The sequence below is a fragment of the Lepus europaeus genome, chromosome 14 (genome assembly GCF_033115175.1).
Source record: "Lepus europaeus isolate LE1 chromosome 14, mLepTim1.pri, whole genome shotgun sequence".
Taxonomy (NCBI): Eukaryota; Metazoa; Chordata; class Mammalia; order Lagomorpha; family Leporidae; genus Lepus; species Lepus europaeus.
In genome coordinates, this window is record NC_084840.1 from 43,831,719 (window position 1) to 43,845,056 (window position 13,338).

The 13,338-nt window shown below is 44.6% G+C and overlaps 2 protein-coding genes across 7 annotated transcripts in view; one reads left to right on the plus strand and one right to left on the minus strand.

Moving 5' to 3' along the window:
* The window catches only part of CACNB2 (calcium voltage-gated channel auxiliary subunit beta 2), a 393,103-nt gene that overhangs the window by 115,411 nt on the left and 264,354 nt on the right, over nt 1-13,338 (plus strand). The gene's annotated exons all lie outside the window — the stretch shown is intronic.
* On the minus strand, nt 11,939-12,796 carry LOC133773769 (AP-3 complex subunit sigma-1-like). The gene has a single exon (XM_062211360.1). It carries the CDS (start codon nt 12,783-12,785, stop codon nt 12,204-12,206), a length of 582 nt encoding a protein of 193 aa, XP_062067344.1. The 5' UTR covers nt 12,786-12,796; the 3' UTR covers nt 11,939-12,203.

The window sequence follows — 13,338 nt, forward strand, 5'->3', positions numbered from 1 at the left end:
TCTATTTCATTGGTCTTTATGTTTGTTTGTTTGTTTTTAATGCTAGTACTCTGTTGTTTAGGTTACAATGGCTGTGTAGTACATCTTGAAATTTGGTATTGTCGTACCTCTGACTTTGGTCTTTTTCTTCAGTATCACTTTGGCTGTTTGTGGTCATTTGTGCTTCCATATGAATATTTTATTTATTTTTATTTGGGAGGTAGAGTTATGGACAGAGGGAGAGACAGAGAGAAAGGCCTTCTATCCACCAGTTCACTCCCCAAATGGCTGCAATGGCCGGAGCTGAGCTGATCTAAAGCCAGGAGCTGGGAGCTTCTTCTGGGTCTCCCATGAGACGCAGGGGCCCAGGCACTTGGGCCATCTTCTACTACTTTCCCAGGCCATAAGCAGAGAGCTGGATCAGAAGAGGAGCAGCCAGGACATGGACCTGCACCCATATGGGATGCTGGTGCTGTAGGCAGAGGCTTAGCCTACTTAGCCATAGCACCAGCCTCCAATATGAATCTTAGAATTGTTTTTCCTAGTTCTGAAAAGAATGTACTTGGAACTTCTGATGGGGATTATGTTGAATCTGTAAATTTCTTTGGATAGTATGGACATTTTAATAATATTAAATCTTGCAATATGTAAACATGGGGGGGGTCTTTCCATTTTTTATGTCTTCAATATATTTCATTAGAGTTCTATAATTTTTGTTCTAGATGTCTTTCACAGTTTGGCTAATTTTATTCCAAAATGTTTATTATTTGTTTTTGTAGCTACCATGAATGGGCTTTTTTTTTTCCACCTATAAGCAGAGTTTTTTGGTCAATTATTCATTCACAATTTTTTTTAATGAGATAAACCAATGACAATGTCACATCTCTATTTCTGGGTGATTACAAGATAGTAGTTAAGTTTATTTAAACTTGAAGCCATTTCTTCTAAATAGTTTATGCATAGTAATTTCATGCAGATTGCAATGTAAATAATTATACATTATTACATTTTTTGTACTCTATTAGTTCCCACAGATTAGGGAAAATTTATGGTATAACAGTTTCTAGTCGCATCCATTTTGTTGCAAGACAGAATTTCTTTCCTTTTTTTACAACTAAGTAATATTCCATAGTACATATGTACATTTTCTTTATACAGTCATTGGTTGATGGTCATGTGGGTGATTCCGTGTCTCTCACCTATTATGAATTGAGCTGCAGTAAGTATGGGGGTACAGATAACTCTTTCAAATGCTGATTTCATTTCGTTTGGGTAAATTCCCAGGACAGACTTTTTTTTTTTTTTTTAAGATTTATTTGTTTATTTGGAAGGCACAGTTACAGAGAGACAGAGGCAGATAGAGATCCTCCATTCACTGGTTTATTCGCCAGATTGTTGCAACTGCCAGAGCTGGGCCAATCTGAAGCCAAGAACCTGGAGCTTCTTCTGGGTCTCCCACACGGGTGCAGGGGCCCAGGGCTTGGGCCATCTTCCACTGCCTTCCCAGGCCATAGCAGAGAGCTGGATCATAAGTGGAGCAGCCGGGTCTCAAACCGGTGCCCACATGGGATGCCGGCACTGCAGGTGGCAGCTTTCCCCACTGTGCCACAGTGCTGGCCCCTGGATTTGTTTTTATAGTTTCCTTCTTAGCAAGTTTGGTGGTGGTGTATAAAAATGCTATTTTGTGTGTTGATTTTTGTATCCTGCAGTTTTACTGAATTTATCAGTTCTAATGGTCTCTTGGTAAAATCTTTAGGTTTATTTGTGTATAAAATCATGTCATATGCATGGAGGAATAATTTGACTAACTCCTTTCCCATTTGTTTGCCTTTCATTTCTTAATTGCTCTAGCGAAAGCTCCCACTAATATATTGAATCAGGAGTGAACATCCTTCTCTGATTCTGGATCTCAGAAGAAATACACTCAAGTTTTCCTCATTCAGTATGATGTAGGGTGTGGATTAATCCTATATAGCCTTTTTTTATATTGAGGTATGTTCCTTACATACCTAATTTATTCAGGCTTTTAATAATGTGTGAATACTGAGGTTTATTGAATGCTTTGTCTTCATCTATTGAGACCATCTTTTGTGATTCTTAGCCTTCTTCCTGTTGATGTGATGTATTCTACTTATAGATTTGTACATGCTGAACCATCACATCATCCTTGGGTTAAATCTTACTTGCTTGTGAAGTATGCTTTTTTTGATATGTTGTTGGATTCAGTTTGCTAATCTTTTGAGAATTCTGGCATCTGTGTTCATCAGGGATATGATCCTTTTTGTGGGGAGTGTCTTGTCTTGTAGGATCAAGGCAATGCAGGCCTCAGAGAATGAGTTTGGAAAGAGAGGTTAACTCCCCGTTAATTTTTGGGAATAGTTTGAGAAAAATTGATGTTAATTCTCTCATAAAATCTTTGTAATTTATTATTGAAGCTTTCTGCTTCTGTGCTTTCATTTGTTGAGATACTTTTGATTACTGATTTGATCTCATTTCTCATCAGTATGTTCAGGTTTTCTGTGTTCTCGTGGTTTAGGTTCTCGTGATAGGTTATATGTGTTCAATAATTGATTCATTTCTTCTAGGTTTTTCATTTGATTTGGAATATAATTGTTCATAATAGTCCCTAATGATTCTATTTCCTTTTTAAAAATATTTATTTGGAAGGAAGGCAGAGACAGACTGGAGAGAGCTTTGATCTACAGGTTCACTCCACCAATGGAGCTCAACAGCCAGGGTTGAGCCAGGCTGAAGCCAGGAGTCGGGAACTACATCTGGGTCTCCCAAGCGCTTGGGCGATCCTCTGCTGCCTTTCTAGGAGCATTAACAGGAAGCCGGACTAGAACCAGCACTGATGGGGTGGCAGCCTAACCTGCTGTGTCGCAATACCAGCCCTGTCCCTTCCACTTGTGCTTGTCTTAGAATGCCTTTGTGTCTCCTGCATTTATGAAAGATAATTTCACAGGGTGAAGTATTCCGTGTGGGCATTTATTTTTCTTTCAGAGCTTGGAAAGTATCCTTGCATTCCCGCCTGGCCTCTAAGATTTCGGTTGAAACATCTGTTCTTATTCTAACGAAGCTTCTCATAAAGAGGTCTTGGCACTTTTCCAGATCTTAAACTTCTCTCTTTGTGCTGTGCTTTTGAGAGTCTGAGTATATTGTGTGAAGGTGAAGACGTTTTCTGACCATGCCTTTTTGGGGTCTTGTGAGCCGCATCCTCGGATGTTCCTATCTGTGACCACACTGCGGTGTTTTCAGCTACTGCTTCCTTCAGAAGGATTCTTAAGCCCTGGCTGCTGTCTTCTCAGGGATTCCCCAGTTTCAGTATCTATTCGTTTAGTGGTCTCCCCAGAGTCTCAGGATCTATCTTCCTTCCTGTCTCTTTTCTTCATCGTCATTGTTGTTCGAGGTAGTTCACATGAACTACCTTCACGTTCGGATGTTTTTCCTTCTGCTGAATCAAGTCTGTTGAGCCCTTCAGTTCTGTTTTTTATTTGCTTTTTTAAGTTCTTCATTTCAAAGATTTCTTTTTGGTTCTTTTTCAGGCTTTCAAGCTTTACTGAATTTTTCATTTATACGATGTATAATGATATTTCTGATTATACAAGTAATGTATTGTTACTTGTATGTAGTTCATAATAATACCTCATGATTCTGTTTCCTTTTTAAATTTTTAAATTTATTTTACTTATTTGAAAGGCAGAGACAGAAGAGATCTTTCACTTGCAGGTTCACTCCACAAATGGCCACAACAGCCAGGGTAATGTATTGTCTTTCTGATTTCATGTTGTCTTTGAGCTTCTTCATGACCATTCTTTTGAATTCTCTGTCAGGTATCTCAATTAGCTTCTTTTATTTTTTAAATTTATTTATTTTAAGGCAGAGTTACAGAGACACAGAGGGAGAGGAAAGGGGGCGGTCTTCCATCTGCTGGTTCATTCCCCAAATGGCTACAATGGCTGGAGCTGGAACAATCATAAACTAGGAGCCAGGATCTTCCTGCAGGTCTCCCACATGGGTGCAGGGGCTCAAGGACTTGGGCCATCCTCTATTGCTTTCCCAGGCTATAACAGAGAACTGAATCGGAAGTGGAATAGTTAGGACTTGAACTGGCGCACATATGGGATGCTTGCACTGCAGGTGGCAGCTTTATCCACTGCACCACAGTACTGGTCCCTCATTAGTCTCTTTTTCTTTGAGATATGTTGGTAGAAAGTTATTGTATTCCTTTGGAGGCATCTTTTTTTTCCTAAAACTTGTGACTCTATATTAAGATAAATGCATCTGGTGGATCAGTTGTCTCTGCTCTTTTATAAGTTGGCTTTTGTTATCTACTTTTTTTTCAAGATGTGTTGGTTTGGTCAGTAGTGTAGGCTTTGATGTCACTTGGAGGCCGTGGTGTGGGCTCTATCATGTCTTCAGCTGTCATTGATGGCTGTAGCAGTACAGAGAGACTCACTGTCTCCAGCAGTTGTGGGAAAGCAGGACCGACGTGGTACACCTGATGGTGAGGAGAAGGTTGTCTACTGTAAGGCTTTCTGGTAATGGAAGTGGTAGCACCTGGACCGGGGTATTTCTTCTGGTGTAGCTGGGATGTCCTCTTCTGTTGGAGGGCCTCTCCTAGGTTGGCAACCATCGTGGGAGCGGGCACTTGTAGCACACACCCTCAATTCCAAGAGCGGGATGGGCACGGAGCATTGGCCTTGTAGGGGAGGCCTAAAGGGAGGCACAGCTCCCATCTTCATTCCTACTAGTGGTACAGGCCCTCAGGCAGCTGTGCAGGGGAGAGTGGCAGGTAAGACTGCAGCACTCTCCTGGTGCTGGCTCTCAGCCGCCAGCCGCAGCCAATCAGGGAGGGGAAGGTGGGTGACATCACAGTGCTCATTCTCAGCAACTGCTCCCAGTGCACTGCACAGGCAGAGAAATGCCACTAGCCAAGGAGAAAGGGATAAGTGAGATAGCACCTCTTACTGTCTCTGTCCTTGGCAGGTGGAGCCCAGATGCAGCTAGCTGAGGAGGAAGAGGTTGGCGAGATTTCAGCTCTCCCTGTAGGCCCTGGCTGTGAGGCCCTGGCAGAGGGGAGTAAAAGCAACTAGCCGATGGGGATGCGAGGAGCAGGATGGGTGCTCACCCTCTAGGCTCTGGCTCTTAGTTCCTGGTAGAGGTGGCTGAAAAGCAACTGGCAGTTTTGTCACTGAGTTCTGATTTCATTTGTTAATTTCAAATTTCTGATCAGCTTTTCACCTTCTTTTGCCAACTTCATGCAGGAAGACTTGTGATTTGTGAGGAGTTTGATAGGGAAAACATCTATAGAGAAGGCAGTGGGTCATTGTGGTGGGCTGAATAGTGTCCTACCAAAGAGATCCGGATGTCCCAGGGCCTGAAACCTGGGAATATGTTACCTGACAGCATTGCAGATGTGATTAAGTCAAGGCTCTTGAGTTGGATGTATTGTCCTGGATCAGCCAGATGGACCCAATATAATCCCAGCAGTCCTTGCAGGGAAAGCAGGTGGCAGCATCGGCAGAGAAGGAGGTGTAACCGCAGAAGCAGAGTTCAGAGCAGAGGGATATGTTTGCTGGCTTGGAGGGTGGGATGGGGCCGTGAGCCAAGGAATGCAGCAATTGCTAAAAGCTGGAAATGGCAAGAAAAACAGACTCTTCCCTGGAACCTTTAGAAGGAGCACAGCCCTGCCAGTTCTGATCCCAGTGAGACTCATGTCAGACTTCTGACCTCCAGAATGTAAGGTAATAGCTTTATGGTGTTTGAAGCCACCAAATGTGTTACTCGTTTCAGCGGTGATTGGAAACGAATACAGACACATATTGTGTCTGGGTGAACGAGGGTGGAACTGCTGGATGGAATCCTGCAATGTTGTTGTCTGTGTTCGTTTTTAGCGTGGCTTAAAACAATACAAAACGTGTTTGGCCTTTGAGTTCACCGTGTGATCGCCTCTGCTAGAAAGTCAAGCTGTTACTGATCTTTCTCAACAGTAAGGTAGTTTCTGGGGCAAAGCAAGGAATGCTGACATCAGCGACGCAGGGCTTGAGGGAGGCAGAGCTATGAGGTTGAGTGTGTTCTTGCAACCTTCTGTGCAGTAAGTTCTTTCATTTATTTTTGTCTGGGTTTTGCTTTCAAATTTGCATAGTCCTCATATTAACTAGGAGCTGGGAAGCCATCTGTAGCTGTCACTGGACATCAGTGGCAGGTGCTGGGGTGGGAAATAAGAAAGAGCATTGCCTGTGGCACTGGAAATAACTGTTCAGAGCAGATCCTCTGTCTCTGTTCCATTCCTAGAATCCAGACAGTAGTTCTAGGTCAAAAAAACTGCCGTGAACCCCTAGGTCCTCGAGGGAAAACCCTTAGATGAGGGTTGTACATTGGAGTGGTTGAACATCCCAGCTCTCCAATTCTGATCACCTAGAACTGAAGGCAGGTCCCACCTCCTCTGGCTGTGTGAGCCTCAGCCAGTTAGGAAACCTCCACATATTTATAGTCTTCCTGTGTGCTAAATGAGTATAAAAATACTAGCCCCTAGGGTTGGTGTGAAAATTTTAGGGGAAAAAAAGGTGCTTAGCACACAGTAAGAACTTCATGTAGTCTCTTCATACATAATTATAACTGTTGTTATAATTTCTATAATCAGGAAAATTCAGAAATCTGAGGAGAAATTAATGAGCTACTAATTATGTTTTTTAAGGTTTATTTTTATTTATTTGAAAGGCAGAGTTAGAAAGAGAGAGAGAATCAGAGAGAGATCTTCCATCCACAGGTTCACTCCCCAAATGGCCGCAACAGCTAGAGCTGGGCCGATCGGAAGCCAGGAGCCAGAAGCCTCATCCAGGTCTCCCATATGGGTGCAGAGACCCAAACACTTGGGCCCTCTTCCACTGCTTTCCCAGGTGCATTAACATGGAGCTGGATCAGAAGTGGAGCAGTGGGACTTGAACTGGTGCCCACATGGGATGCAGGCACTACAGGTGGCGGCTGTACCCGCTACCCCATAGCGCAGGCCCTTAATTCTATGTTTTCTAAATTGACAATATTTTCCCTTCTTCCTTTGTTATATAAATGAGCTCCAGATGGACTCTATGCATTGGCCCTTAGGTTGTTTGTTTATTCACTGAGGTGCTGAGACACCCATTTGGCTTTAGCTCAAAAGCCTATTGATGCTAAATTCAGATTTTTACACATCCAATTTTAAAACATAGCCAAAACAAATAGATTTCTATCTCTTTTATGAGTGTTTCTACCTATTTTATGTGTGTATTCATCACCCCTTTTTCATTACAATGAAATACCTGAGCCAGGATAACTTTATAATGAGAAGAGGTTTATTTAACTCACAGTTCTGGAGGCTGGAAGTCCAAACAGCGGGGCACAGGCTCTTGGGAGGGCCCCTCCTTGGTCACCTCATGGTCTTGGCAGTGGTGGGAACATGAGTTCAAGGGAGGGATAGCACATCTCAGACCGGCAAGCCAGAGAGAGACTCAGGAACGGGCACACTTTTTTGCGAGAACTCACCCCAGGATATGAGAAATCCCTTCTGAGGCAGTGCCCCCAATAGCCTAAGGACCTCCTATTAGGCACTGCCTCTTATCAGTTTCCACCAGCTCCCCACACTGCCGCCCTGGGGACTAAGTGCCCAACATGTGAACCTTTTGGGGACAAACAGCACCCAGACCGTGGCAGCCTGCTTGGCACGCCCCCTTGCGGACCACTAGTAAGGCACTAACACACGGGGGCCTGAGGCTCTTTCTCCCAGATTCCCAAACCTGCTGTGAGCGACCTCAGCTGGACCCGTGGGACCCTTCCTCCATCTTCTGAGCAGTTCTCTCCTCTTCCCCTTCTGAACAGCAACCTCTGTGTGTCACAACGCGGGACAGAACCCTACGGTGAGTCTCCCTGCCTTCCTCTCCTCCTCACCCCAAATTTATCAGAATGATCCCTGATCCCATAAAACCATGTGTGCTACTGCCACCTGGTGGTCTCATTTTCCTTGATCAGCTTCCAAATCCCTGAAATATCCTGTTTTCCGACTAATATCAACTCCCAATGAAGGAAAGTCTAAGCGTGTCATATTTTAGCTTCTTTCCCTGTCTTTAAATAAAATAGAATCAGGGGAATAAGAAGTAAATGCCTTGCTTTCCCTTAGACTTGCTCAGTGTCTGGGACATGTTAGATACAGGGTGATGATCAGGGATGCCAAATATTCCAGTTACTACTTCGGGTCCTTCATCCCTTTACAAAAGTCACACGGAGCTTTCAGGCACATTGGTTTGTACTTTCTACAATGAATCCAGTGTTTTAGTCCATTAGGGCTGGTGTGACCAGATCTCGCAAACTGGGTGCCTTGTGAACAACAGACATTGATTTCTTCCGGTTTCAGAGGCTGGGACGTTCCAGCCTCTTCCAAGTTCAAGGAAGATTTGCTGCTGATGAGGTTGTTTCCTGGCTTATGGAGGCACCTTCTTGTGGTTTCCTCACAGACTGGGAGGCTCAAGGAGCCTCTCTGGGACCTCTTTCATGAGTGCTCTGCCCTCAGGACCCCGCCACTCACAAAGGCTCTTCCTGCTAGTACCATCACGTTGGCGAACAGCTTTCAGCATAGGAACTTGAGGGGGACACAAACATCCAGACCATAGCAACCACCAAACTAGAGAGGTCGAAGTAATAAATTTGCACTTAAGCCTTGAAATTCAGTAGAAAAACCCCCACTGCTTCAGAGCCAGGGAATCCGCATTAGAATGCAAATGAAGAGTTCTTTAGGAAGGAGTCCAACTGTTTACATCAAACAAAATGAATTGGGTCTTTTAAAAAAATGGAAAGTCATGATTCCATTATTTTTTTCCTTGGTAGCTGTGTGGTTTGTAAGAATAAGAAAATACTTCCGTGGCCTGATCATAAACATAATTAGGAAGACACACTGTTTTTGAGGTAGTTTATCCTTAATCGGATGACTCTCCGCAGGTTCTGATCCTGACTGGAGCAGATTTTCTCTGTCGCATTTATCATCCTCATTCTGTGTGTTCCCACGTCAGTCAGTTAGGGAAAGAGGAGAGGAGATATTCTCTTCCACGGCTTTGCCCCCATGTAGCTCCGAAGCTAGTGCAGCATTAGAAGATGAGCTGCTTTTGAGGACATCTTACAAGACGTTGTCTGAGATCTTTTTTTTTTTTTAAGATTTATTTATTTGAAAGAGTTAACACAGAGAGAAGAGGAGGCAGAGAAAGAGAGGTCTTCCATCAACTGGTTCACTCCCCAATTGGCCGCTGTGGCCGGAGCTGGGCTGATCTGAAGCCAGGAGCCAGGAGCTTTTTCCAGGTCTCGCACGTGGGTACAGGGCCCCAAGGACTTGAGCCATCTTCTACTGCTTTCCCAGGCCACAGCAGAGAGCTGGATCAGAAGTGGAGCAGCCGGGACTAGAACCGGCATCCATATGGGATGCTGGCACTGCAGGTGGCGGCTCTACCCACTGCGCCACAGCGGCCTCGTTGTCTGAGATCTTGCCTGACACATCTTGTGTTACCCTCTAAGAATGCTTCCTACTGTTCTGTAATTTGTCTATCTTCATAACCAGCATGTTTCTACAGATCTATCATCCCGCCCTCATGTCCTCACATTCTTTCCTGCTCTGTTTAGTTTCCATGATCCAAGCAGACCTATTATTTTATTTTTTTTTTAAAGATTTGTTTTACTTATTTGAAAGGCAGGGTAACAGAAGGAGGGGGAGACAGAGAAACTTCTTCCATCCACTGGGTCACTCCCCAGATGCCTGCAGCAGCTAGAACGGGAGCCACAAGTTCCATCCATGTCTCCCAAATGGAAGAAGCCCCAAGTTCTTGGGCTGTCTTCTGCTGCTTCCCCAGGCGTATTGACAGGGAGCTGGATTGAGAGTAGCCAGCGAACCCTGACATGGGATATGGGCATGGCAAGCAGCGGTTCTACCCGCTACACCACAATGAGGGCTCCACATGCTCTGTTTCACTCTCCTCTGCCCTGTACTCCATGGAAATCCCAAGCCAGACTAAATCTGACTGTTACTGACTTTACTTGAACTTCAGCAGGTCAACGTGGTAGAGAAAGAGAACTCCAGCATGGAGAGGGTTTTACCTGAACTATAAGATCACAAACAGCAGCCTGTGTGCAGTACTGCCAGTTAATTCTGTGTCCCTGTTCAGTCCCCTCCATCACGCTGGGGAGGTCTGTTTCATATCTTCCTTGTCTTCAAATCTCCATGTTCTTTTTCCTCATTGCCAGCTGTTAATATTTCTCCTAATTTCATCTGGGAAAATAGCAACTCTTTAAAAAGACCTACTGCTGCCATTAAATGTACCCACTGGTACCCCAAATCAGACTCTCCCTTCTTTCCTGTTACACAGGGTGAGCATGTGGGGTGTGGCAGGCAGCCACTCTGTGAGCAGAGTTCCATCTGGTGTGGCCCAACCAAGGACTTGGCCCCTGTCGTTAGACCTACTCTCTCTTGAAGCATCTTTTTGTTTTTCTTCTTCCTGTGTTCCTTTCTATTCAAAGAAAAATGTTGCCTATTTCCATGTAGGTATGGTTTCATTTGTGTAGTGGGCTAAAGAAATTCTCCTTGAAAAAAAAGTTGCCTTTGCCTGCTTTATCAAATTGTTTGCTTCCTTCTCTTTATTGAACTCATTTCAGTAACATTTTTGATTCAGTCCTCCCAGTTAATTCACTCATCGCAGTCATCATAGATCTGGTCAGTTCGCAGTCTTCATCCTGGTTGGCCTTGCATTAGCGTTGGAGCAGGCAGATGGCTTCCTCTCCCTTGTGTAACACTGCACACTCCTGGTTTGCCTTCCCTCTCTAAGTCACCCCTTTGCTGGATCATCTTCCTCTTCTTACCTCTAGAGGGTGAAGTGCCCACATCTCAGTTCCCAGACCTCCCCTCTCTCCCTCCCTTCTCTTTCTCGCTCTCTTTCCCCTTTTTCTCTGTTTTAACTTTGTTTTTATGTTATGTATATGTTTAATATTTATGTGTTTTTATTCATTTGGGAGAGAGAGAAACAGATGAAAGAGTGCAGTGAGCGAGCTCTCATCTGCTGGTTCATTCTCTGAATGCCCACAGTGGCCCAAGCCTGGCCAGGTCCAAGACCAAGAGCCAGGCTCATAGTCCAGGTCCCCAGCACATGGGCAATGAGGACCCAGGTACTTGGGCCATCACTGCTGCATCCTGAGGTCTGTGTTGGTAGGAAGCTGGAGTCGGGAACCCAAGCTAGGAATCCAATCCAATCCAGGCACTCTGATGTGAGATGTGGTTGTCTTTACCACTAGACTAAAAGCCTGCTCCTCTGTCCATTCTTTTAAGGGAATTTCACTGAAGCTCATGGTTTTCAAGACCAACTTCATGCTGACTTCCAAGTTTGTATTGCCACTCAAACTTCTCTTCTGAACTCTGGAGTCCTATATTGCCTATTTGATCTGTCCACAGGGATAGCCTGTGGACTTCTCAAAGTTGTTATTCCCTGGAAATAGTCTTTGATGTCTCCTCCAAACCTGCTGCTCCCTAAGTGTTCCTCTCCCAAGAAGATGAAACTGCCAGCCATGTGGTTGCTTGGCCCCCATCGTTTCTCCCCTACCCCCAATTTGGTGCGTTCTTGGTTCCCTTCTTTCTTTCCAACAAAACATTAATAGGTAGGTCATTTCTGTCACCTCAGACTTTAAAACATATCCAGAATCCTGCTGCTTCTGAGTTTTTTCTCCTACAGATGTCTTAGACCAAACTTTTTTTTTTTTTTCCAGTTACCTTGGAGTTTATTTAAACTAAAACGGTCATAATGTTTTCATGCAATACATACTTGGTTTTTTAAATAACGATGTGACAAAGAGCAGAGAGAACCGAGGACGCTGCACTGCGATCCACACACACACTGGTATCCGAGTGGTACATCATTAAAGAAACACCCCACACGATGCCGGACACACAGTGCAGAGGCATGCCTTTAGGTGGGCACAGGAATGCAGGTCAGGAAAGAGAAAATCACACTGGAGCTACTCAATTTCTTTAAAATCACTGAGCAAGAAAAGCAACATTGAACTTCCAGACTGATTTTACACAAGTTCTATACAGTACCTTGACTCAAATCCAAGAGCGAAACTTAAGACTCTCCTCCTCTATTTTTGGTAAACAACTGCATGGTAAACTTAGATGACTTTTGCCCCTGGATTTTACCTAGGAGTGGCCTTTTAATTTTTTTTTATTTAAAAGAGGGCCGGTTTGGCACTTTTATACTGATGTCACCAATGTTAATATTTCTTGGGATCTCAGGAAGGTTCATATTCTTTACAGCTGACACAGCACGGGCTGGGGCTCCTGCTAAGCCAGCCTCAGATTTCTCCAGCTTATTCTGTGCATCAATCTGTGTAACAATCTCAGTCATGTTGGTCTCTAACACCATTCCCCCCATCACCATTTCTGCAAGAATATTGTGAACCTTGTCTACGTGGAAAATCAAATCCAGCTCACAGACATTTTCAAAACACTTGTCTAATGTTTCCACGAATACATGAATTAGATCTAAAATGCCAAGTTCCCTTTCTGAAGAATCCACACAGAAGACAAAATATAATGTTGCATTATGTCTATAAATCAGTTTGTTGTCAGATCCTCCAATTAATAATCCTCCTTCCAGGAAATTACAGACATTCTCATCCCTCTTGGAGACCAAGTGGAAAGTCTCCCTGATGATCTGCTGCTGTGTATCTTCACTGTAGGGCTGGTAGAACTTGGAGAGCCGCGGCTTCCCGTGGTTGTTGAAGATAAGGATCGCCTTGATCATGGCTGGGCCGGGCTGGGTGCCCCGGTGGGCGCTAGGGGCCAGGGTGGGGGCAGGCACGCAAGCTAGCCTTGCCTCAGGATCTGGCAGGCGAGCCTTCCCCACCCGCCCCCTGCCACGCTCCTGGGCCGCGGGGCGGGGCCTCAGACCAAACTCTTCTAACGTGAAGCATTGCGATAGTCTCAAAAATAATCCATCATTTTCCTCGTAGTTCCTTGAAGTCTGCACACGCAGATGGAATGTCACTTCTGAGATGGCAACTAAAGTGTGTGTCCGTCACAAAGCCCTCCCTCCGTGGCCTTCCCTCACAATGGGAATGAAGTCCAGTTCCTGTGACATGGCAGCTGGTCACTCAGTGGGCACAGGTGACTGCCTGCCGTTCTCCCCGGGGGCCGGGGGCTTTCCCATCTCCTTGATTTCTTTGGTTTTTTCTTTTCCCAGGGAGTCACAGTTTCACTCCATTATTTTGTTCTGCTCAAAATTCGTCTTTCTCAGAGCCCTTTCCTAACTACATATGTAAGACAGAAATTCACCTAACCCTGTCATTCTTTATCCT